We start from the raw sequence: 27,738 nt of genomic DNA, 5'->3' as shown, positions 1-27,738 counted from the left end.
TCTTATTTCAAAAATTTAATTTAATATTATAGACAAAACATCCACAGTAAGCAATAATTACTGAGGCACATAAATGGCAACATTATTATATTTTATTAAAGGAAGCAATATCAACTGACTGCACCAAATCCTCAAAGTTCTGAATTTCTTCAACAAGCAAGTCAACTGACACCTTTTCATCTTCAACAACACACATAATTTGAAGCTTGTTGATGCCATAGCCAACTGGTACAAGTTTAGCTGAAAGAAAGATAAGTTTCAGATATTAGTTATAAGGATACACATCATCATCATTTACAAGTTTAAAACCTGTATTTTTTGTTTGTAGAAAGGAATATACTAATAATTAGAAGAAAGAAACAGGCCAGAAGGAAGAGTGTGTCATCAGCTGCACTTGGCCAATATTTATAAGATTATGACTTATTCCTAATCCACTTCTATCAGACTAGATTTTTACAGGATCACCCTAGCTTGTGTAGATTCAACCGCTTAGTAACACACAATCGTAATCTATAATCTTCATTTCCGTATTGACAATTGCACAATTAAAAATAGGAGAGGATTTCCACCAATCAATACTTATTTATTGTATATATTAAACTACAGGACCGGTTTCGACCTCATATTCAAGGTCATCTTCAGCTGAACCATATATACATATTAATATAATGAAGCTTTGATTAAGATTGTGGTGTTGAAGGAATGCCATATGATGATGATGTACATTTAGTTACATACAAATGGGGCACGTCTTAGCGTGAGCTGGCGTATATGTCATTCTGTGCAATATTGCAACTGTATGTCTAAAATGTTGAAGGTCTTAAAACTAGTGTATAAAACACATCTTTTCCTAAACTAACTTATATATATGTACAAGATAAAAACAATACATAAAAACACTTCATGTACATGAACATTCGTTCTTGCTTGGTGGTCAATACATCGACTAACTTCCGTATTTAAGTCTTATTCACAGTTGTACACTTCAGCTGCTATTCTTAGAGTTTGTAAAATTGCATGGATAAAAGTTTTGTCTTCCTGTGCGTATGTGAGATAAAACACTTTCAATTTAAAAAGGGTGCCAAATGTATGGATGAAATTAAAGTAAAATATGTTCAGCTCTGCTGTGTGTGTTGCCCTTTTATAAGAACCAATTCATGTTATCTTATTGACGTCCGTAAATTTGGGTGACATTGGTTTCAAAGTAGTGGCTCCTTTCCCATTTGTAGCTGTGCAATGATGTTATGTTTATCATAAACATAACATGTAGTTAACAAGTTAGTCGATGTATTGACCACCAAGCAAGAACGAATGTTCATGTACATGAAGTGTTTTTATGTATTGTTTTTATCTTGTACATATATATAAGTTAGTTTAGGAAAAGATGTGTTTTATACACTAGTTTTAAGACCTTCAACATTTTAGACATACAGTTGCAATATTGCACAGAATGACATATACGCCAGCTCACGCTAAGACGTGCCCCATTTGTATGTAACTAAATGTACATCATCATCATATGGCATTCCTTCAACACCACAATCTTAATCAAAGCTTCATTATATTAATATGTATATATGGTTCAGCTGAAGATGACCTTGAATATGAGGTCGAAACCGGTCCTGTAGTTTAATATATACAATAAATAAGTATTGATTGGTGGAAATCCTCTCCTATTTTTAATAGTAACACACAATACGTCTACAGTTTCGGAACCAGACATCGACCAGTGAGAATTACAAAAACATGAACGACTTTAAATAAAAATGCATTTAGATGACAAGTGATGACAGAGTTCAATATATTTTAGAAATGAAGGACCAGTGTATCTAGCAACCATGGTCTGACCTCAGTATGTCATCACTGGGTGATGCAAAGCTGTTGCCATCTCCAGGTTCTAATATCAATAATCTGCATGGCTAACAATTACACTAGAGCCTACGAGAGTTGGAGTCTAATGTTTAGCGGTAACAGTGAGAAAAAAATTCACTAACTGTGCTCCAAAATGGTCTGTTGCTATGGCAACTATCTCAACGATGCCAACACTTTATGCTCCACACAGCTTTAGTTCTAAATTGACAGTTTGCAAAACCTGTGAGATTCGCATTAGATCTGTTGCCATCTCTCTACTGCTGCAGGAACTGCTGATGCAATACGACTGTGATACAAAGCCCTTGTGAAATGTAATATTGTAATCAGAAAAGTTAATGAATTACGAGTGAAAACAAATCCAAAAAAAACATTGTTTTTTTGCTAGTTGCTTTACGCCGCACCGACACAGATAGGTCTTTTGACGACGATGGGAAAGGAAAGGCCTAGGAATGGGAAGGAAGCGGCCGTGGTCTTAATTAAAGTACAGCCCCAGCCTTCGCCTGGTGTGAAAATGGGAAATCATAGAAAACCATCTTCAGGGCTGCCGACAGTGGGGTTCGAACCCACTACCTCCTAGATGCGAGCTCACAGCTGCGTCCTCCTAACCGCACGGACAACTCGCCCGGTTACAAAAACTTTAGACATTGTATGAACTTAATAACATCTAACACTAAAACAATAATATATTATTAAATAAAAGAGAATGAGGAATAACAAATTATTCAAAACTAATGGCTGGCACAGGTAGGAGGTTATGGCCTTCACTGATATAGAATCACCTTCTTGCCACTTGTCCTTCCTGAACTACACCTAAATAAGGTATACATAGATGAACTAGATACACTAACACACAGACGCACAACCACCAGATAGAGCCAAAAATGAGCTAAAACATCAATTTAGAAGCTATAATGTTCAGAGTACATGGTTGCTATCGCCATGTCACTTTGCTTGCTCTCAGTCACTTTTGTGATATCATTCCTAGTAGAACTGTTTTATTGATTTAAGTGTATGTTTTCTGAATATTATTTTCGTTGTTAGTTTATTTTTTGTTAGTTAACTGGTGGCTAGTTTTACAGTTTTTTTCTGGCTTTATTCGTTTGTAGATTTTGTGGTCTTTTAGTGTGATTAGTGTTGGTCAGAAAGGCTTCATCATTCATTAGCTGAGTAGTTTTATTTTCATTTTCTTTGAATGTGTTTTTATGGCTTGTTTCTAAACGCTGCAACTTATTTCCTGGAAGTAGAATGTCTCTGAAGAGATTATTATACAAAATTGTGAGAAGGAGCAAGATAGTGCAGAAAAAGATATGGATGCACAAGCACCCCTTCTTGATTACTGTTGGTAGAGCAGTGAGCACAAATCTTTTACAAACACTGTAATATTAAGAGTGTTGTTTACATTACATGTCGTAACATTTCACTCCCATTTTCTGGACATGCCACTGTGAAATAAAAAGAATATTTACTGCAGCACTTTTCATACATTTAATATGTATGGGAAAAACAACAAGCAGGCTGTACGAACGTTGCGGATGAAAATAGCAAAATACCCAAGTAAAATTATCTATATCTCCTGTAAGAATTACCTTATCTCCTGTATACATTGCCTGGAACTTAATGATGAAACTTCTGGTTCGATTTCATTGCTGCACTGTAAGCATCAGCCCATACTCATTCAGATCTATACAAGAGACAACTAAGGCTCTTGTACTGAGGTTTCTTCTAAAAACAAGATATCCTCAACTTTTCTTTTTTTCATGCTTTCATCCTATATTTTAACATCAAGAAGAAAACAGTAATTTTTCGTAGTAGAAATTTATTTGAACATTCTCCTTATTTATTAAACAATGAGTTAATCCAGCACACTTTTCTAGAAGTTGCCACTTACAATATTACAAGTACCAAAAACGTTATTTAGGCAGGTAGCAGGTAGGGACTGGTGCCCTTGCCTATGTGAGTCCCAGAGCACACTGACCCGATGTGTAGCATCTGGTAAGGGTCCCAGCCTTAGGGTTGTGAACGAAGAGGTCACCGGAATCTAAAGTGGAGAAAATGGACTTTAGAACGGTGGAAATTTGTGGAAATAGTAAGAGTACACTATTCATCAGTATGTTTGTTTCCCACGTTAGGGACGGCTACAAGGGCGTCTGTTCCCTGTGAACGTGATGGCCTGAACAATTGCTGGCAGTAGCTCTAAAATGCCTTTGGGAGTGGCGACCCCATCATAACAATAGCCTAAAATGAGTGGTGGTAATTATAAGCCTCGGAAAATGTTAGGACGCACCCTGTTAAAAGCGACACACAGTTCTTGTGCTGGAAGAGCTGTGATAAGTGGACAACCAGCAATTAATATTATGAATATGGGAATAATAAATGTTGTGACCCTGACAGGAAAATCAGAACAGTTAACTGATTTTATGGAGAAAGAGAATGTTGCAATGATGGGACTGAGTGAGGTCAAGTGGAAGGGGAAGGGAGTGAAGAGGATGAGCAGAGGGTACACAATATACTGGAGTGGAGGAGGTGAGGCAAAGAATGGAGTAAGAGCGATTGTTAACAAAATTCTGGATGAAAATTTGGATAGGGTAGACTACGTTAATGATAGAATACAGTAGAACCTCCATTATACGTCCCCGTAAACTATGTTTTCCCGTATTATTCGTTCAAATTATGTGGTCCCGCGAGCATCCTAATTAAATCACGTTGTAAAGATCCTGCATTATTCGCTCCTTGAAGAAACGATTTCCCAGATCAACCGTCCAGATATTTCAGTCCAATCAATGCTAAATCCTCGATCACGTATTTTTCAAGAAACTGTATCTCATGAAAAGACGGCTCCAACATACTTACAGATCTTCATGTTAACGTCCTGTCAATGTGGTAATTTGAGGAAGTACTGTACCATACTGGAGAAGCGACTGGCGGTGAACTTGCATAAGGGACCATCTTAGCATCACACCCGGGTGGTATTGTTTAGATAATCCTTGGAAATCATAAAGCAGAGTGTGTCCACAACAATTGGAAGGAGACAGAGTGAATTTCGACAGCTCTACTTGATTGATATTTAGAAATTTCATGATCCATATTGAAGTGGGATTACAATAATTGAAATTAATTAATAAATAGGGGTCCTCGTATTCAATAAACAGACATTTATTAATGTGAATCAATCACATGTTCACATGAGGTACTAGTTTTGGCACTAAACTTGTGCCATCATCAGCCGAGTCAAATCAAGCAAACACAATAACCAAAAACAACTTTAAAACACACTGTAGCATCTACATAGATGAATATGAAATAAAATATGGTACATGATAATATTACACTTCAGTATAAAATCATTTTAAAATGACGACTCCATTGTTTTTTACATATGGTGGTTTGTTCAGCTTGTATATGTCTTTAGTTCTTTGATCTTGTTGAAATTATGCTGCAGAGTTGAAAGTCATATGAAGTTAACACTTCGTTTGATCTGTGGTTTGGTTCCGAAAATAAATGTGCATATGATGGACTTGGTTAGACCCAAAGAATTAATTCTCACTTCAATATGGGGTTTTTGGAACCTGGAGAAGAAATTAAAAGCCGAATTAGGCAAAAGATAGAAAGGAAAGACTAAAAAGAAAAATCTAGAAATGACGAGAAACGACTACGAACTCACCTTGAGCAGCCTGTTTGATCAGTGGACGGAGCTGGACTGATGGAAGGAATCATGAGGCTAAGGGCCGAAACTAGTACCTCATGTGAACAACATGTGATTGATTCACATTAATAAATGTCTGTCTTGAATAGGAGGACCCCTATTAATTAATTTCAATTATTGTAGCTCTACTTGAAGAAGGAACGAGTTTCATCAAATGTTCGTACGCACTTGCAAAATGTCTACATTATGTCCAGGTTTACATTTTTTTTTAGTTTATTGCACTCTATAGTCACTGGGCTTTCAGCCAGGAATCGAAACTGCTCCTTCTTAAGTAACTCAAATTTAGTATTTTAATATTATCGTACACGATTACGTTATCCAGACCAGAACACATGTTGCACCTTACATACATAAAGCCATGGGAGGCTTTGGGATTGCCTATTAGTACTGTTTTGGTCCTGGGAATCTCAGGTTTTTGTGGACTGGGACACAGTGTTGGAGGAGGAGTGGTGGAAAAACCGAAGAAAGTGGAGAGGAACCATATTTGACCATACCCGGCTACAGCTTGATACAGGGAAATGATGATGATGATGTGTTAAAATGTTATAAAAACTGCAGTCGGCACGTTACATTTAGAAACTATGTATTATTTCGCAGTCGTACCGACTTGTACAGTGAGCACACTTTCCAGCTGAGCTCAAGGTTGCGTGCTTTCCAATCTGATTGTGATTAGTGACGGGCAGAATTGAACATAATGCATTCGAGAACTGCAGGACCGATACATTCAGAACCATATTCTCGAGTTCAACATAACCTTTAAAAGTCAATGTAGGCCTAATTTACGCGGTACAAGTATCTTTGTGATGTTTAGCCAAATTGTTAATGGTTCATTCGTTCAAATTAATAAGATGACGTAATATACAGTAGAACCTCGATAATTCAAAATCCCGCCTAATTCGAAGAAGCTCTCGTTCCCGGAAACATGAGATACAGTTTTGCATGTTATTACAATTGTTTAATTCGAAATACGGATAATTCGTAATTCGAAGTACAATGTCGGCCCCATTATCGAAATTCAGACTTTTAATTCGAAACTGCCTTTACATTTTAAAACAATAATATTTTACAGAGTAATTTCAACTCGAAATTTGTCCGCTCCGCGTCATAATAGAACGCGCGTTCTGGAACGTGGAGGGGTAGCTTTCTGCACTTACACTCACTTTGGTGGGTCTACAGTGCGCTTCATGATTGCTAAGTTGAATGAAATCGGAATTATTTTGTATTCAACCTTTTAAGGAACGCTGTAATATCATGCGGGAAAAAAAGAATCCGCGAACACTGGCGATGCCGACAGCTGAAAAACAAAACGTGGCTTATATAGTAGATTCGTAGGCACCGAAGAATATTGTCATTACCGGCGAAACTGCATTGCTTTATTTTAATGCGAGCCCAAATGGTCTTATGGTTTTAAAGGAGAAATTGCCAGCCGGGAAATCGTACAATGGTGAAGGATGGGGGTCATAGTAGTGCGTTGCAATGCACATGGAAGCGAGAAACTTTATCCCCTCGTCATAGGAAAGTTCGATAAGCACGTTTTAAGGGCGTCGGGCATCTGAAAATGCAAACAGTACAGAAATCCAAAAAATAATGCATTTGCACAGGGGAACCGGCATCATTTATCCTCGTCTTTGAATTGTGCTATTTTTTTTCTTTCGTTGCGTGAGGTTATGTTTGTCAGTGATTTATCGTAGTGCATTATTTGAACATTGTAAATGCACTTTGTTGGATACATTTCGGAAATAGATTTTTCCATGGCATTTGAAAGGTTTAAACTGTGAATCGAGGTGACTGCATGTATTAATGGGTCTTAAGGCCGGTCTCCACTGTTTAACATTTAACACTAACATGTTAAATTTAACATGTTACAGTTGACATGTATATTGTGTTTGTGCCTTCCAATTAGTATTATATTAAGGATTGTTGCCCAATTGTATTTCCTCTAATAACAATAACCACCACCACCACCACCATCACCACCCTCTAATTAACGTCCCCCCCCTTTCTCTATTTATCATTTCTTTATCAATTACTACGGCAAGTTGTTTCGAGTTGAACCTCGTATTTCTTTCATTATTTCTTCCTATTTTTTTAAATATATTTTTTATTTGGCTTTATTCTTTTTTAACGTTTTAAATTATTTTATAAAACCTATATATCCACTTTGAAATTTGACGAAATTAAATCCTACACTGTTTTCCTAGGACTTCATTCACGTCACCTTTTGCTCTTCGGCCGGAGAAACAAATGCCTACAAGACCTGCCTAGCAACGACTTTACATAAGCGAATATTTGACCTGCTTATGAACTTCAGCTATATTTGTTTTCGGCGCAAGATAGTGATGTTCTGTTTACTCTCTTGACTGTGATTATTGTGTTTTGAACATTTACTGAATTGCTATGTTATGATACATTGTTAATTTTTTGCCTGTATTCAATGTGCTAGTTGTTTTAAGATCTTCGCAAATTGGCTGATGATGACACTTAAAATGTGTTGAAACCGGTCCCATTAAACAGGTTGTAACTACTTTTTACCATCTTATTACGGAGTATTGAAAGGTGGATCCTAACCTATAATATTGTACATCTTAACACATAACCTAAACGACGCAAACGACGTGCTCCTCATGAAGTAGGATTATAATTACAACACTCCGCAACACTCCTTCTCTTTGTTATAAGCTACAAATACAGTACACACACGTGTGTCGTTCTCTCTGCACTATACTAAAATGTATAGTCAGAAATGGAGTAGAGTAAGGAGATTACTCTGGACTTAATTAATGATATAATAGAAAGGCCTTATTTGTGGGATGTCTCATCAGAGGAATACAGATATAAAGGAAAGAAAGCCGATAGTTTCCAGAAACTCGAAAATATCTATAATTGGTCCCGCGAGTAAATCGAAAAGAAAACTAGCGTCCCTCTGCTCCCAGTACAGTCGAGAATTGCAGAAAGTTCAGAAAATTCGATAGTCGGGAGCGGACGAAGTTTATACTTCAAAGTGGTTTGCTTTTGAAGCAATGAGCAGAGTGAGGGGAGGAAATGTGCCTAATAAAACTGCATTTCTAAATCATAACAAGACGCAACAGTGGCAATAACAAAGGCCAATTCCTCTTCATCTGAGTCCATAGTCCTTATTTAAAAATACTAGATACCATCTAAATGCATCACCATAAATTGATATGATGAACTACCTGTATATAAACAAAGAATGTCAAGTTTAACATGTTTATTAAGTGTGGACACAATGTTAAATGAAACAGTTTTTGACATTTAACATTTAACATGTTGATGGTGTCACCAGTTAACATTTAACACTTTTAACATTTAACATGTTGTTGTTAAATGTTTATCAGTGGAGACCGGCCTTTAGAATACTTTGTGACGCGGCAAGTGTTTACATTTCTGAAGTATGAGAGAAGTGCCATGGCGGGAAGTCGTACAAGGATAGAGTCATAAGAAAGTTCGATTTTAAGGGCATCGCCGATGCCGCATCGGGTACTTTCTGTGTAAATACAAGGCATCTAAAATGCATACAGTATAGTAATCCAATTAATAAAGCACTTGCACATGGGAGCCAGCATAGATTTCTCCTCGCCTTTGAATCGTGCTTTTTTCTTTCTTGCGTTGTGTGAGGTTATGTTTACCAGCGAGATATCCGAGTGCATTATTTGAATACTGTAAATGCACCTTCTTGGATACATTTTGGAAATAGTTCTTTTTTTATGGCATTTGAAAGGTATAAACTGTGAATCAAGGTTAACTGCATGCAGTAACGGGCCTTAGAATATTTTGTAACGCGGCAATGGTTGGTACTTCTGAATTGCGAATTGGCGGTTAATTCGAAATCACGTAATTCGAAGTCCGATTTTTGAGTCCCAACGACTTCGAATTAACAAGGTTTTACTGTATAAAGCTTTATATTTAAGAGATTTTTATAGTTTATTTTTAACAGTAAACGATGAGTGTGAGTTCTAGAATAATGTTACCGGTTTATCCTTGTAAGAATGTTTATAGCTGAAGATGTTCAAAATTTGAACGAAACATGTCCTATGTTTTAGTAATTAAGCAATAAAATAAGGATGAGATTCTAATTTTATAATTGCTTTTTAATGTATTGAATAGGTGGAAATCAAGGTTTTATTGTTCTCCTTTAACAGACTTTCAATACGGAAAAATGAGGATAGTCTCTTGCAATATTAGGACATATCGAAAAGACTTATGTGAGGAATTTACAATGTTTGTTGCCCCTTTAAACGGTCCCCTAGGATTACACAGGGGTCATCATATTTCAACACTTAATTTTTGTTGTTAAAGTGGAAGCCAATTTCTTTTCAGTTTCAATGTAGTTAATATACAGGGTCTTTTTATTTTAGCCCTGGGCGAGTTTCTGGGGAGCTACACAGAAAGGCAACAGCACAGCCAGGTACCTCATTTGCCGAGAGATATATTGCTTCATGTCCAATGACATGATCTAACGAGTAGTGATTATGTGATAAGTCCTGTGTCTTCATCGTAATATAATACCAATATAATGGTCTGTTATTGGACATTATAAATTTTCCAGCTAACTCATTCTTGGTTGGCAGCGTTTTGCCCCAGTGTGCTAAGTTGGGCTCATCAATTGGTAAATAGCACACCTACCACGACGCATGGCTAGAGCACACCGTGGAGGCCACTGTGTAGGCTTCATGGAGTCACCAGCATTGCCAACGCATTATGAGAGACTTTGTTTCATTTCCAAAAAATGACGCCTGTCTGGCCATTAGATGATGATTCCCATAGGGAAGTTGAAATGTTTGCCCTGAATGAGTAAATTTATGATAGGTGTGCTATTTACTAACTGATGAGCCCAACTTAGCATACTGGAGCAAAATGCTGGCAAACAAGAATGAGTTAGCTGGAAAATTTATTATGTCCAATAACGGACCATTAAATTGGTATTACAAATTTACTCATTCAGGACAAATATTTCAGGTTCCCCATGGGAATGAACATCTATTCCATCGTAATAGTTCAGTTTATGAGTAAGGGTTACTTCATGGAAGATAATGCGACGACATACACTGCTGATCAGTCTATGCAGATAATACGGCAAGTTTTCTAAGATCATGTAGTTTTTTATCCTTCTAGATCTCCTGATTCAAATTCCTGTGATTATTATCTGTGTAGGATGCAGAAGGGAAAAAAAAAGTTGTAAACAACCCTCACACAAGAGAACATTACACAAGTTATTTTGAACATCACATGGGCCATGATTCATCGAGTGTCTGCAAACCTGTTTATGAGATGTAAGGTGTGTTTGACATCTGAGGGACAACATTTCGAACATTGAATGTAATGCCAGGTATGTTTTGGACTAGTAATTTCACCAGAAATAGCTTTCTATAAATGCGAATTTTCGAGATGTAATGGGAAGGAAAGATGTGTATTGTACCGGCTAGTGACTGTCATTGTGCCAGCCGTGCCCTGCTCCAAGTGTTGCTGTGAACAAAGCTAAAGAAAGAGATGCTGTAGCCTACTATAACCTTTTAAATTTTCAGCCTGACAAAAATTAGGCAAGATTAATACCAAAAAATACCTGAAAAGAAAACAATTACTTAACAACAGAATATATCTGAAAAAGAAAACATTCAATTAATAACGGAATGACATATTTTTTCTTGGAAGAGTACGGCTCCTTGGCAGAATGGGAGCATACTGGCTTTTGGTTCAGAGGGCCCCCGGTTTGATCCCCACCCAGGTTAGGATGCTGGACTTGGTTGGAGATTTTAAGTGTGTATGGGTAATTTCTCTGGTTCGTGGACTGCGCATCTGTGTTATTTTAATACACTTCCCTTCATTTACTTTCAACTCACTACCGACCACCTCACAAACATGTAATAGCGAGTACAGTAAAACCTCGTTAATTCAAAGTTGTTGGGACGCAAAAATCGAACTTCAAATTACGTGATTTCGAATTAACCGCCAACTCGTAACTCAGAAATGTCAACCCTTGGGACATCACAAGTTATTCAAAGACCCATTACTGCATGCAATTAACTTTCATTCACAGTTTAAACCTTTAAAAAAAATGTATCCAACAAGGTGCATTTACAGTATTGAAATGATGCACTTGGATAACTCACTGGCAAACACAACCTCACGCAATGGAACAAAAAAGTGCTTTCTTCATTGGATTATACTCCGCATGGCCTTACTTCTAAATTGAAGTTTCGCAAAACAAATGAGCATCGCCTTCCCTCTGTTGCCAGCGCGCTACGCCTGCAAGAACAGCTGATGCAATATGACCGCGGTAAACAGCCCTTTTAAATTGTAATACAGTACTCAGAAAAACGAATGAATATGGATTGAAAACAAATTCACAAGAACTACACTTTCTAACAATGTCTGGCACTAAAAGAGAATATATTATTAACAATAAAAAAGAATGAGGAAATAACACATCACTAACGGCTAATGGCTGGCACAGAAAGGAGGTTATGGCCTACAAAGAGAACACTCTACTTACCTCAGAGTCACTGGAACCCTCCAACAATATGAAAAACACACTAAATATTGAAGGAAAATGCAAAAGATCGCGAACCGTACCGAATACCATACACGCTGAGCGAGATAGGTTAACCACGCGGCGAATGTAAATATTAGAGTTGGCAACTAAGTTTCGAGATCGTGCTCTGCCGATATAAATCGATATGAATGGCAGCTTGGGATTGGTTGGATGTCTATGCTTCAGCGCATAACCACCAGACAGAGCCAAAAACTGCTAAAACGTCAATTTAGAAGTAGGAGCCCTACGGAGTATAGTGTACTATATGCATTTTAGATATCTTATACTTGCGTGGAAAGTACCCAATGCCGTTAAAACATTGTGGCTTACCGTACTTTCCTATGATGAGGGGAGAAAATCTCTCGCTTCTGTCTGCATTACAACACAGTACAGTGACTATCCTTGTACGATTTTCTGCGTAAATCAGAAATGCCAACCCCTGCTGCGTCACAAAGTATTCTAAGACCCATTAATGCATGCAAATCGTCTTGATTCTCAGTTTAAACGTTTCAAATGCCGTAGAAAACACTATTTCCAAAATGTATCCAACAAGTGCATTTACATTATTCAAATAATGCACTTGCTGACACCCAAAAAGATCTCGCAGAAGTCGGCGTTGACCCACTGACAACTACATGGGCTACACTTAGACACAAAATTAACTTGCACAGCTTTGCAGCCAGACAATGTACAAGAAACTTGAAACTCCAGGAGGCATGGACTCAAGAAAGACGACAGACTCACAGTGCGAGGATGAAGAAGTTTTGGGAGGATAAGAGAAACAAGAAGAAGAATGCTAACTAATGGTTCTACGTGCTCCTTAGAGGGCCTAACGCATATATATATATATAATGCACTTGGATAAAACAATGGCAAAACATAACTTCATGCAACGAAACAAAAAAAACCCACACGGTTCGAAGACAAGGATAAATTATGCTGGCTCCCCTGTGAAAATGCCTCATCTTTTGGATTACTGTACTGTTTGCATATTTAGACACCTTTACTTGCACGGAAAGTGCTCGAAGCCCTTAAAACATCGTGGCTTATCAAACTTTCCTATGACGAGGGAAGGAAGTCTCTCGCTTCCATGTGCATTGCAACACAGTAAACACAGTACGGGGACCTTCACTCTTGTACGGTTTCCCGGCTGGCCCTTCTCTCCTTTAAAACTATAAGCCCGTTCGGGCCCGCCACTGAAAAAAAAAAAAAAAAAAAAAAAAAAAAAAAAAGCAGCTACGCAATTTCATCGGCAATGACAATATTGTTTAGTGCATACGAATTGATTGCTTCTCCGCACACTACCTGCTTCGTGATATTGTGGAGTTTCTTAAAACGCAGAATACAAAACAATTATAATTTCATTCGAACATAGCAAATAAGCAGCACACTGTACAAACACCGAAGTGAAAGTGCGGAAAGCTACCCTTGCGTGTTCCAGAAGACGAGTTCTTTCAAAGACGCGGAGAAATTTTTATTTCAATTAATCTGAAACAGACTATTTTGAATGTAAAGACAGTTTGGAATTAAAAGTCTGAATTTCGGTAACAGGACCGACATTGTTCTTCGAATGACGAATTATCCATATTTCGAATTAAACAATTTAAATAACATGCAAAACCATACCTCATATTTCTGGGAACAAGAGCTTCTTCGAATTAGGCGGGATGTTGAATTAATCAATTATGAATTATCGAGGTTCTACTGTACATCCCTTCACATAGGATTAGCACCAGCACGGCCTGGCTCCATGGCGAAATGGTTAACGTGCTGGCCTTTGGCCACAGGGGTCCCGGGTTCGATTCCAGGCAAGGTTGGGATTTTTAACCATAATTGGTTAATTTCAATGGCACGGGGGTTGGGTGTATGTAACGTCTTCATAATTTCATCCTCAAGGAATTTTAACTATAATTTGTTAATTTCACTGGCACGGGGGCTGGGTGTATGGAATGTCTTCATAATTTCATCCTCATCACGATATGCAGGTCGCCTATGGGCGACAAATCAAAAGATCTGCAGCTGGCGAGTCGAACATGTCCTCAGACATTCCCGGCCCTAAAAGCCATATGGCATTAGCACCAGCACGGACAGCCGAGAAAAATCCAAATTGTCTATCTCAATAAATTGGGAGAAAAGCACAGGAGGAAGACCTTGTGACTATTATGAACAATGTATCAAATTGTGTATAAGGTTTTACGATTTCCTAATAATAGTTACTGATATGAGTTTTCAGATGTGCTTCAAAATAAACCATCCATCCATAGCCACTGCATGATCCCACTTATGACTTATGCTGTAACAACAAACGTAAGAGAATGTTGCAGATTTAATCCCTTTGATGGTTTTCTTATTGCAATCCAATTTCCACACAAAAGAAAGAAATGACTATGTACTTACATGCTCCCCAGACAAGACCATCCATAACAATACTTCGAACTTTAGCCTCCATTTCCTTCATGTCAGTCTCATCGTCCCAAGGTTTGACGTCCAAAACAATACTGGATTTGGCAATGAGGGCAGGTTTCTTGGACTTCTTCTCAGCATATGCCTTCAGTCTTTCTTCTCTGATCCTTGCTGCCTCTGCATCCTGAAAATTACAATGAATCGAATGTCCCATCACTACCTCACAGGACTCCTCGAACATACTTTGACCACAATGTTCTTGCGAAGAGACAAAGAGGAAGACCTCGCGATGTTTGGGAAAAACAGATATTGAAGGACCTTGAAATTAGAGATGTGAACTGTCGTCGCATATATGAGCAGCATCTGTGGATGGATAGGACAAACTGGAGGAGGCTCGTACACAACCGCACCCAGCTTGCTGGAGCGAAGAAATTATGATAGAACACACATGTTAACATGATAAAAAATACTTTTCAAGTGTAATGCAAAATTAAAAACTGTTATAAGTTCAAATATTTTGCATTACCTTTCCTCAAAAGCCACCTATGATCAACAGGTTACGTAGAAGAGCTAAGAATGAATCTAAAGAAGACAGAATTAATGGTATTCAGGAGAGGAGGACGCTTATCGAAAGGGGATGTGATCACCAAAAGTGTACTTCCAACAACAGTCGCTGAATTAGCAATGCTGTCGCACCTAACTGAACCTAACCTAACCTGTCACTATCAGTGGTATTCGGTGGATCACAACCTAACCTGTCACTATCAGTGGTTTTCGGTGGATCACCCCGTTCAATTAGCAATGCTGTCACACCAAACCTAACCTAACATGTCACTATCAGTGGTTTTCGGTGGATCACAACCTAACCTGTCACTATCAATGGTTTTCGGTGGATCACAACCTAACCTGTCACTATCAGTGGTTTTCGGCGAAACACAATTGCTTTCGTAAGTGAACCATATCACCATATGCCATTGACTTTCGATTTATCTCTAGTCAACAAATACTGACAGTCACATGATCGTATTTCACAATTATTTTATTCTACATTTTTATTAAATACGATTATCATTGTCATTTTCGTTGTAACCGCTGGTCGGCCAACATAATTTTTAGCAATCCTATCACTCGTTTATGACAGACTGTTGCTTTGTTCTTTCCTTATAATTATAATAGAAGCCTTCTAATGTCATATCACCATTACTTTCACCAATTGTAATTTTACTCGCTCATTGTAATATCTTTATAACCAGCTTAACTTTAATTCTTTTACTATATGTTAATTGTAATTCTAGTCTCTCCAAGGTTTTTTGTTTTATTTCATGTATATATAAATCAAGTGCCTGTTTCTATTTTAAAGTTGAGATAATGGCTGATGATGCCTGAATTCAAGGCGAAACATGTACCATTTTAGTTAATATGCCAAAGTAACTAACTAAAATAAGACATCTTGTATTGATTAGGTGGTAAATTCAATAAATTAACTTATTGATATTATTCCATTCAAGTATCATCAATACGGATCAAGAATGATATTAATCACATGTAACTGCAGTGAGACGCCGTGGAAGTGAGTTGGACAAGTCCCTGATAGTCCTCTGGACGCAGCTGACACCAAATCGTTTGCAGAGCGGCCGCCAATGCTGGTCTGTTCGTGGGTGCAGGATCCATGGCACAGAGCCTGCGTTCCAGGACATCCCAGATATGCTCGATAGGGTTCATAATGGGGCTCCTGGGTGGCCATGGCAGTCGTTTGACCTCTGCTGCATGTTCCTGGAACCATTCCCGGGTGACATGGGAGCGATGTGGCGGCATGGTATCATCTTGAAACACTGCAGAACCGTCTGTCCGCTGGAAGGCCGAAAATGGGTGGAGATGGTCTCTGAGCAGCTCAACATACCGCGTACCATTCAAAGTCTTTTCCAGAACAACTAGGGGGCTACATTGTATGTGGGGGACATACATTAACACCGAAAAACCAGTTCACATATCACGTATGGGAAGGCAACACTATACATACGAGTCTACTGCAATCACTGAGACAGGATATGAATATATGGGTACTCACCATAAATTGACAGAGGAGTGGACAGAAGATGGACTTCTTTGTTTACGTAGATGCACTCCCTCTTAAAATAATAATTACTAGTATGGATACAGCACCGAACAGGAGTTTTAATTGTTTTGGCTAGTTGTAATTCGTCTTAAAACAATAATTACGACTATGACAGAGCTGGACACACAACTCGATTGCTTTCGTCTAGTTGTAGGCCTACTTCCTCTTAAGACAGTAATCACGACTATAACACAGCTGGAGATACGACACACACGACTGGTTTGTTTTCGTCTTAGTTGTACCAAATACAGTAGAGACAATACGCAACACTTACGGATTTAGCCTTGTTAAAATGGGAGACATTTCGACGGTGGCGCTCCTAGTGACTTGACCTGAAAAAATCGCGCTAAATTCAAATATCAATGGTAATGTATATACGGAAATGGATAAATAAATTACGTCTAGAAAGAAAGTGTTATTGAGATATTAACTTCGAAGTTGCTAATGCAATTCTGGATAAATTAATGAAGAATTATTTAAAAGGTTATTATTCAAAGACTGAAATTAGACATACAGTATAAACAAGATATGAAATGGACTGCTGTGAAATGACTTCATCTTGCATTTATGCATTACTTTTTTAGCTTTAGCATTCCTGCCTGAACTCTTACGAGTGGATTTTTATTGACAAGTGTCAATAAAAATATCGGCATATTCCTTACACATATGATGCAATGAATTAACATTTAATAGCTGGACAATTTTCCTCTTAACATGAAGCCTACTAACCGAAAGAAAATCTATAAAATCCCAGCTTTAATCTGAGAAGAGGGATAAAAGAATGAAAAGTATGAAAATGTTGTCGATAGTGATGCTTTGAGGAATATTTACGTACAATTAAGAGTAAAAATGTAACATACCCTTGGCTGTATAGTCGAGGATTTTTAAAGTCGCTGGCCTGGAAATGATCTGAACAGATCTTATAATTCGTATATAAGCGTAACGTCCCTTCTTTCTTGTACACCTTATCCAAATCACTTCTGTTACATTTCAAAACCCACAGAACACACCTACAACACCACATCGGTATTGAAGGTTAACTGCTGCACAATACAGTAAAATATGCATATTACATTTTAAGCCAGTTAAAATATGGGTCGAGCAGGTCAGAAGATATTTTTTTTTATTTACACAGAAAAGCGCACAATGTGCAGGGGTATAAACTTAATCACTACAAAGTTTTGCCAGAGAACACGGTCTCTTTGGGCACTCCAGTGCGTGGTAACGACTACAGAACTTCTCACACCATCAACATACACAGTCATGGCTCGGATCGTGAAATCTAGGTACAACACATGCCTTGTGATGGAAGCCATGGACAGCTGCACGGGTCACTGTATGTCTGAGTTCGAAGCAACTCTGACACCAATTGGCTGTTGTCATTGCATCAGTTAGGCTATATAGATATCACTCCAAATTTTTGTCTTCTTTAATTCATGTAAGAGCTCTTGATATGCCTTTGTTGATTGTAGAGTCATTGTATGTCTCAAGTCCTCAATGAAGAAAGGTTCTCGGGTCAGTTCATACACAAGTATAGAGTGTGTGCATTTAGATACACATGGGGCTCTTTTGAGGAAAATTGCTTTCACCCTTTCTATCTCTTTTAGATCTTTCTTTTTCAGGAAGGTCCAAATTGTTTCAATGCCGTAGGTGACAGTTGGAGTAACTCTGAGGCGGAAGAGTTTCAAGGCCGTTTTGACTGACAGTTGACTAAGGTGATCTATGTCATTTATTGCTATGATTGCAGCCAGAGTCCTTTCCTTTATGTGAGCTGTAAATGTGGTTCCAGTTGTCTGAAAAGTCATTCCGAGATACTTGAATTTATTGACAATCCTTAAAGGTGAACCTTCGTAGCGTATTATGTCTGATGCTGCTCTTCTTCCTCCCCTTCAAAAAACCATGACTACTGTCTTCTGATCATTAATTTCTAAATTGTTTTCTTTTGACCAATTTGTCAGATTGGTGACTGCTTTTTGAAGTTCATCTCGATATGACGAAACAATTACCATGTCATCAGCGTATAGATACATTTTTGCATGAATCGTAGCAATTGCTTCTGTAACATCACGTGTTATTACATTAAAAAGGAGTGGGGTCAGAGGATCCCCTTCAAGGGCCCCTACCGTCTGAAGGATTGGTTTCGACTGTGTTAAATCATCGCATATTCACACATAGTTTTCTGATAACATATTTTTAATAAGCTTTGTGTAACAGTTTTTCCCTGTTATCTCTTCCAGTTTCCGAAGGATCAGGCTCCTGCTTGTGGAGTCAAAGGCTTTGTGGAAATCTATAAACACTGCATAGAGCTTTCCTTTCTGCAACCTGAGTGCTTCTTGTATATCTTCAAGCAAGCAATTGATTGCCTGGATTGTTGATCTGCCTCTTCTAAATCCAAACTGTTCTTCCGGTATTTTATCATCTACTATATCCCTCAATCGATCTGTCAGTGTTCTTGTAAGAATCTTCAGTAGTGTGCACTCAAGAGCGATTCCACAGTAGGTATTCCGATAACTCACATCTCCTTTACCCTTAACTTAACCGCAGTGGTACGAATAATTAGGAAATTTGTTTGGAAGGGTAATAGGGAGGTACATTCAGGGAAACGGGATGGCCTAGGGAGCGGTGATAAGGGAACAGGGAACTGGAAATCAAGTAGGGATAACATAAAATTGTTAGTGTTGAACTGTAGAAGTATTGTAAAGAAAGGAATAGAATTAAGTAATTTAATAGATATATATTTACCAGATATTGTAATAGGAGTTTAATCATGGCTGAGAAATGATATAATGGATGCAGAAATTTTCTCACGGCACTGGAGTGTGTATCGTAGAGATAGGATAGGAATGGTGGGAGGGGGAGTGTTCATTCTGGTGAAAGAAGAATTTGTAAGCTACAAAAAAGTTAAAGATGAGACACATGAAATTCTAGGTGTAAGGCTCATTTCTAAAGATAATAGGCAACTTGATATATTTGGAGTGTACAGATCGGGAAAGGGTAGCACTGACGTGGATTCGGAATTATTTGATAGGATAGTCAGCTATGTGGGAAACGACATGGAAAGAAATGTGATTGTAGCGGGAGATCTGAAGTTGCCAGATGTCAATTGGGAAGGAAATGCGAACGACAGGAAGCATGACCAACAAATGGCAAATAAGTTAATATGGGAAGGACAGCTGATTCAGAATGTGATGGAACCAACCAGAGGGAAAAATATCCTGGATGTCGTGCTGATAAAACCAGATGAGCTCTATAGGGAAACTGAAGTAATAGATGGTATTAGTGATCATGAAGCTGTTTTTGTGGTAGTTAAAAATAAATGCGATAGAAAGGAAGGTCTTAAAAGTAAGACTGTTAGGCAGTACCATATGGCTGACAAAGCAGGCATGAGGCAGTTTCTAAAAAGTAACTATGATCGGTGGAAAACGGTAAATAAAAATGTAAACAGACTCTGAGATGGGTTTAAAGAAATTGTTGAGGAATGCGAAAACAAGTTTGTACCTTTAAGGGTGGTAAGGAATGGTAAAGACCCGCCTTATTATAATAGAGAAATAAAGAGACTAAGAAGGAGGTGCAGACAGGAAAGAAATAGAGTTAGAAATGGCTGTGGAAGTAAGGAGAAATTGAAGGAACTTACTAGAAAATTGAATCTAGCAAAGAAGGCAGCTAAGGATAACATGATGGCAAGCATAATTGGTAGTCATACAAATTTTAGTGAAAAATGGAAGGGTATGTATAGGTATTTTAAGGCAGAAACAGGTTCCAAGAAGGACATTCCAGGAATAATTAATGAACAAGGGGAGTGTGTATGTGAGGATCTTCAAAAGGCAGAAGTATTCAGTCAGCAGTATGTAAAGATTGTTGGTTACAAGGATAATGTCGAGATAGAGGAGGAGACTAAGGCCAAAGAAGTAATAAAATTTACGTATGATAACAATGACATTTACAATAAGATACAAAAGTTGAAAACTAGAAAAGTGGCTGGAATTGATCAGATTTCTGAGGATATACTAAAGACAATGGGTTGGGATATAGTACCATATCTGAAGTACTTATTTGATTATTGTTTGGTTGGAGGAGCTATACCAGATGAATGGAGAGTTGCTATAGTAGCCCCTGTGTATAAAGGAAAGGGTGATAAACATAAAGCTGAAAATTACAGGCCAGTAAGTTTGACATGCATTGTATGTAAGCTTTGGGAAGGCATTCTTTCGGATTATATTAGACATGTTTGTGAAATTAATAACTGGTTCGATAGAAGGCAATTCGGTTTTAGGAAAGGCTATTCCACTGAAGCTCAACTTGTAGGATTCCAGCACGATATAGCAGATATATTGGATTCTGGAGGTCAAATGGACTGTATCGCGATTGACCTGTCTACAGCATTTGATAGGGTGGATCATGGGAGACTACTGGCAAAAATGAGTGCAATTGGACTAGACAAAAGAGTGACTGAATGGGTTGCTATATTTCTAGAAAATAGATCTCAGAGAGTTAGAGTAGGTGAAGCTTTGTCTGACCCTGTAATAGTTGAGAGGGGAGTTCCTCAGGGCAGTGTTATCGGACCTTTATGTTTTCTTATATATATAAATGATATGAGTAGAGGAGTGGAATCGGAGGTAAGGCTTTTTGCGGATGATGTTATTCTCTATAGAGTGATAAATAAGTTACAAGATTGTGGCAACTGCAACGTGACCTCGAAAATGTTGAGAGATGGACAGCAGGCAATGGTATGTTGATAAACGGGGTTAAAAGTCAGGTTGTGAGTTTCACAAATAGGAAAAGTCCTCTCAGTTTTAATTACTACGTTGATGGGGTGAAAGTTCCTTTTGGGGATCATTGTAAGTATCTAGGTGTTAATATAAGGAAAGATCTTCATTGGGGTAATCACATAAATGGGATTGTAAATAAAGGGTACCGATCTCTGCACATGGTTATGAGGGTGTTTAGGGGTTGTAGTAAGGATGTAAAGGAGAGGGCATATAAGTCTCTGGTAAGAGCCCAACTAGAGTATGGTTCCAGTGTATGGGACCCTCACCAGGATTACCTGATTCAAGAACTGGAAAAAATCCAACGAAAAGCAGCTCGATTTGTTCTGGGTGATTTCCGACAAAAGAGTAGCGTTACAAAAATGTTGCAATGTTTGGGTTGGGAAGAATTGAGAGAAAGAAGAAAGCTGCTCGACTAAGTGGTATGTATTTAAAGATAAAAATTTCATTGTTCCGTATTGAAAGTATTAAATAATTGAAAAAGTATAATTGAATACTCATTCAATTATACTGATTTGCGTTGTATATTTCTATATATACGTACTTAACTTCCCGCAACCGAGACAAATACTGGATCTTCAGGATATTCTCCATTCTACTTTGGCGTTCGAGACCGCAGCGCATGACCTTGAATGTGCCCCGCTGATCACCGGGAGCTGGCGGTTTGCTTCTACAAATCTATTCGTCTGCGACTTCAAGTTATTTATGATCTTCATATATTATTTGATAGTGTTGTGACTTTGTGCCTGACAGAGTGTGGAAACTGACCCATTTGACCGTTCTCCAATATTCATAAACATTGTGAGACTTCGCCTATCATTGCGTGTGCCATACTACCATTCTTAATATTACGTACTGTTTTCTTTTAAGTGACTCACAATTTCTACCCCCATCGTTAATTTATGTTTCATCTTATACCGATCCAGAGTTCACTTAATCTTTTTCTTTTTCATATGCATTGTTTTACATGTTTTTACGGCTGACGATGACCTGGACTAGGGTCGAAACCAGTCCCATTTATAGTTACTATTAAATAAGAATGTAATCACTACATTTCTTTCTTTTATGTATTGAATAGGTTGAACCTCTTTTTCAATTATTTAATTTTTAAGTGGTATGTTCTGAGCTGTCAGCGGAGAGATGGCGTGGAATGACACTGGTAGACGAATAAGTTTGAATGGTGTTTATAAAAGTAGGAAAGATCACAATATGAAGATAAAGTTGGAATTCAAGAGGACAAACTGGGGCAAATATTCATTTATAGGAAGGGGAGTTAGGGATTGGAATAACTTACCAAGGGAGATGTTCAATAAATTTCAAATTTCTTTGAAATCATTTCGGAAAAGGCTAGGAAAGCAACAGATAGGGAATCTGCCACCTGGGCGACTGCCCTAAATGCAGATCAGTATTGATTGTATTGTATATTAAAGTTGATTCCCGCCATTTGTCTGGTATTCTTCCTTGTTTGAGACATTGATTCATAAGTTCTGTGACAGGTTCTTTTAGGGTTACCCAAATGTCTTTGATATGTTCGTAGAGTATGTTACTGGACCTCCTGCTCTCCTAGTCTTACTCTCAGGGACGAATTCTTCTAATTCGTCAACTGTGAATAATTCAATTGGTGCTACATCCCAGTCACTATCTTCAGTGAAGTCTCGGGTTTCCTTTGCTTGTAGTAGTTTAGTGAAATGATTTTCCCAGGTTTCTAGTGGGATCTGCCTCGTATATTTTGGTTGTCTCTGCTTCAGGATTGAAAATGGTTCCTCTTCTGCTTTCTTGATCATATTTTCTTCTGACGTTTCCTGGAATTCTTCCTTTGCATCTTTAATTATTGCTTTATACTGTTTCCTTCTTTTGGAATATATTGCAAGTGTTTCTGGTGTTTGAAATTCCAGGGCTTTATGAAGGGCATCTAACGCTTCTTTCCTGGATTTGTAGCAGATATGGTTAAATCATGGTTTAGACTTCCTTTCTTTGTTATCTCGTTGAACCAACGTTTGCTTAATTATATCTTCTATGTGTTGAAGGGGCCCATTTAAGTCACCACTATGTATTTCATTCAAGATCATTGGTACTAATACAGTGCAGGCCTCTAATTTATCCTCATCGATTTTCTGCAGCGGCAGCTTCTTATGGTTGGTTTTGATTAACGAATCGAAGTTTCCTGTTATGACAATTTCTACTGGTAAGTGTTTCCTTATTGCTATTTCTTTTAGTACCGATGGCCTCACTCCCTTGGGACCTATCTTATTGCTGAATATAAGATCAATAGTGCTGCTTCCATTTGGGCCTATGTATGTCTTCTCATTTTTCTTGTTTAGTAATGAAAATCCCTCTGTCTCCAGGGAATTTACTACCATCTCCGCTCTTTTGTTTGCAAAGTCTATACGGCAGTTTAGGTCCCCGGCAATTATAAGATGATCTGTATTTCTCAATTTAGAGATGCCTAACATCAGTTCATTTATAATGTCGTGTTCTTTCCATTCAGGTTGAAAATAGGCGCACATCACGGATAAGGGTGCTGTTTTGATCATTAAAATATTGTCTGTCTTATGCACTATACTGAAAGGTGACATTCTAGTTGATAACAGACATGCTAGCCCTCCCTTTGGTCTCCCAGAGTCACCTTGAGTTGCTAACACGTGGATTGCGTATTTATTATTTCTTTCAATGAGAATGTTTCTGTAAGGTCAGAAGATTATGAAGTACTATAGAAATCTCTGTCACTGGAAGAATATATATGCAAACACAAGATTACGTACATTTTCTTGTTACGAGGGAACCTGAAGAACGACAGCGCATTCTTCTCTACTTCATAGTTACTGCAGCCAAACACAGCACATACTTTTCCCCTCATGTTGAGAGGAGATATCAAGGAATGACACACGCTACTATTTAATTATGTCAACTCACTGAAAACGCATAAATAACATCAAAAATTTCACAGAAAAATACACGTGCTCTTATGACAGAATCCGTAGTTTTCAGGTATACTCGCTAGAGAGAGCTTCAATAGCTGTCCCTCGATATCTCGCTCAGTGTCACGTATTGTCTCTACTGTATTTGGTTGTACTCCCTGTTCAAACAATAACCACACTGCCGGTAATGAAACTCGTGATTTGAGTTTGATGTATTTTTGTTACTTGTAGAAGTTAAGTTGGTAACAGTTGAGAGAGAGAAGACAGAGTCATCTTTTGGGGCAAATATTAATTACTTTGCGATGCCATCTCTTTTACTGGTAATGTACTATATGTATCTATATATACATCGTTTACACGTGAAACTATCAAGTAACACGTTAGCTGAGTGGATAAGCTGGTGGACTACAGAGTTGAAGATCGCTGGTTCAAGACGGCCTATTGCCATGAATTTATAACAGGTAAGTAAAATAGTATGCGAATATGAATGTGGAATAAGTACGTATAAATTAGGTTAAATGGATGCCAGTGAAGCACATGCGGGAGTTGAAAGAAGGTGAAGAGATTGAAAGTAAAGGCGAAATTTCTTCAGTATGTTTTAATTTCTCCCCACCCGAAACCCCTCCTACCCAGAGGTCCCGTAAGTATGTCGTCATAGCTGTGCCAGCGAATTCTGGCCTTGTTCCCTAGGCCTCTAGTTTCATGTAGAAACATGATTGATCTGGACGTGCGGATAAAACCTGGACAAGACCATTGGTCTGGACTGTTTAGCAGGCTCTACATTAATGTAAGTATTTAAATTAAATTACTACTGTTGTGTATTTCACATTGTTTCCTTTACATGGTGATTTTTCTTTGTGCTTTTATTCAGCCAGGGCTGGTAATGCAATGTATTTATCACCATTGATGGCAATGACGTCACATTCTATTCATGTTGACCAATGAGAATGCAAGTACTATCTGTGCACTTTTTAGCAATAGATTTGTGTACAGGTTTGAGGAGTAAGGAGCGAGCGCTTCTGGTTCCGTTAGTACTGCCAACTGAATGGAAATGAAATCTGAATTGAATCGATAATATGATCGATATGAATTTTCTAAACCTTTGTTATTTTAAGCCAAGAACTGTCACATACACACATTATATAACATTTCTCGATGCGAATCTTATTCCTAGTGAATTCAATAGTTTGGCTTTGCTGTGTAAATAAGAACAGTACTAGTACGTACAGTGTACGCCAGACGTCGCACAGCGAAGCATAAGCGATTCATAGTTTAAGTTTCAAAGATTGCCGAGGTCGACCGCTTCAGCACTAGGGTGTAAATCTATTGCTAAAAAGTGCGCAGATAGTAGTTACTTTAGCCATGGCTGATAGCGGGTGCTGCTCTTATTAGGTTATAAAAGTAACTGTACTTCTGGGGGCGGGATGGTGGGTTCCTAGACATCACAATGAACACATCTCTCCTCTAAAAGAAATTCCTAGTAAGATTTGCCTTCTTTTTGCTTCCGGGTATAGTGCGCATTGGTATCACCTAAATATCACTATAAAATTTGTCACAAATGGAACATAATAATTACTTTTACACATATCAAGTGAAAAATCCCTGGCAAATTAAGAAATATATGTTTTTGGAGAATATGAATACGTACTTTACTACTTTACAAGTACATTTGGTGTTGCGCTCACAGTGACACACGTATGTCTTTTGTCTTACACTTTGAACAATTTCGTGTGTGATATCTGTGTTCACTGAAGTTCTTTGCTTTCGTTTCATTCTTCACTTGTCAATGACATCATTTCATGAATTGTATCGTGATATGCAATATTTAATAGGCGACAAAATGATATGGCCAATGTACATAAGAAAAACTCAGTGGACTAGTGATTTCGTTCGAACAGAAATAAAAATATTTGTTGGTCCAGGGATCATGCTATTTTTCTTTTGACCTCCATTTTGCTGTTTGTACTGGCCAAAGATAATGAGAATCTACAGACATAGCACTCCCATTCCACGGTGCTAGCCCTGGACCTGAATAAAGTAACAAAAGACGGCACCAGCAGCGAATGGACAAAGATAATGAGAATCCACAGACATAGCCCTGGACCTGAAGAAAGTAACAAAAGACGGCACCAGCAGCGTAGTACGACATAAACCAGTCCTGTCTACAAGCCTTAAGTATGTTTTCATATTTCTCAAATAACGACGGTATTTCTTAATTTGCCAGGGATTTTTCACTTGATATGTGTAAAAGCAATTATTATGTTCCATTTGTGACAAATTTTATAGTGATATTTGGGTGATACCTTTGTGCATCATACCCTTTGCTTCCTTATAATGTTATAAACTCTGGGCTGCAGAAGGAAAAATTATACCCAGATACTCAAGTAGTTAGTGAATGGTTGGGGGTAACCTTGACTTATTAAGTCTTGAGTCTATGTGCTAGGATTCTGCCCCTAATGAAAACCAGCCAGAGGGTCTTGTCATTAGCCGGACCTAACCTATTCAGCTCAATGGTGGATTCACTAGCTGGACCTGACTAGACTAGACTAGGAGCGCACTTTAAGATCGTCCAAACACTTCCATGCTTTGCTAGATAACAACAAGCAGTATATTACCTAGGGTTTTAATACCGATAATAATTAAAAAAAAAATCTTTCTCTACTGGGCCGATTAAGTGAGGTTCTGATATACAACTGGAAAAAGTTATTTGAAAACCAAACGCTCAAAACTTTCATCCAAGATAATCTCCTTAAACGAAACAGAACGAGAACACTTACATCCTCTTCGTCAGAGCCGAATAAATCCACATCGTCATCATCGTCCTCTTTCGCAGGAGCAGCTGTACCATTTGCAACAGCAGCACCAAATATGCTGGGAAGTTTCTTTTCACCTGGGAGTTTCTTGCGTTCCTCTCCACCGTATGACTTAATATGATTGTACCAACGAAGAGCATGAGGTGTTGATGCGCTGGGTGCCTTAGCTATACTTTCGAACACACTGATGTCAGCCTGAGTAGGCTGATATCTGAAACAGGGGGAATGTTTAAGTACAATCAATCTACACTTTAACAACTTGTATGTATAAAACATTCAGAGTATGATATACGAGAGATGATATATATTGTAGCAATAGCCAAATAGGTCGGCTATATTTTCCTAGCAAGAAGAACACGTGCTGTCATCAAACTCCAAATTTCTTCCGACCAAATCTACGACTTACCCTTCAACGTAACTCCTATCGGCGAGGTATGCATCCAGAGATTTAATTCCTTGCTCAGTTTTTAAGTCGCCAACAACCATTTTGAAATATAAATAACGATATTACTGCAAGAGTTAAATGTCTGCCAGCTGTTGTGCTGGATACACAGCAAAGAAGAAAGAGAGGGTAGCACTACGAGTATCATGAAACTT

At 38.1% G+C, this 27,738-nt stretch overlaps 1 protein-coding gene across 1 annotated transcript; it reads right to left on the bottom strand.

Annotated features, from left to right (window-relative positions):
• Positions 1-27,706, bottom strand: LOC136858810 (elongation factor 1-beta'). The gene is made up of 4 exons (XM_067138627.2): positions 27,548-27,706; positions 27,106-27,352; positions 14,523-14,712; positions 1-240 (listed from the first exon to the last, which is right to left on the bottom strand). Exons 1-4 carry the CDS (start codon positions 27,625-27,627, stop codon positions 86-88), a joined length of 672 nt encoding a protein of 223 aa, XP_066994728.1. The 5' UTR covers positions 27,628-27,706; the 3' UTR covers positions 1-85.
• Between the last annotated feature and the right edge of the window lie 32 nt (positions 27,707-27,738).

This window comes from Anabrus simplex, chromosome 1 (genome assembly GCF_040414725.1).
Source record: "Anabrus simplex isolate iqAnaSimp1 chromosome 1, ASM4041472v1, whole genome shotgun sequence".
Lineage (NCBI taxonomy): Eukaryota > Metazoa > Arthropoda > Insecta > Orthoptera > Tettigoniidae > Anabrus > Anabrus simplex.
The sequence above is the reverse complement of the archived record's forward strand: the minus strand, read 5'-3'. Positions and strand labels throughout refer to the sequence as shown.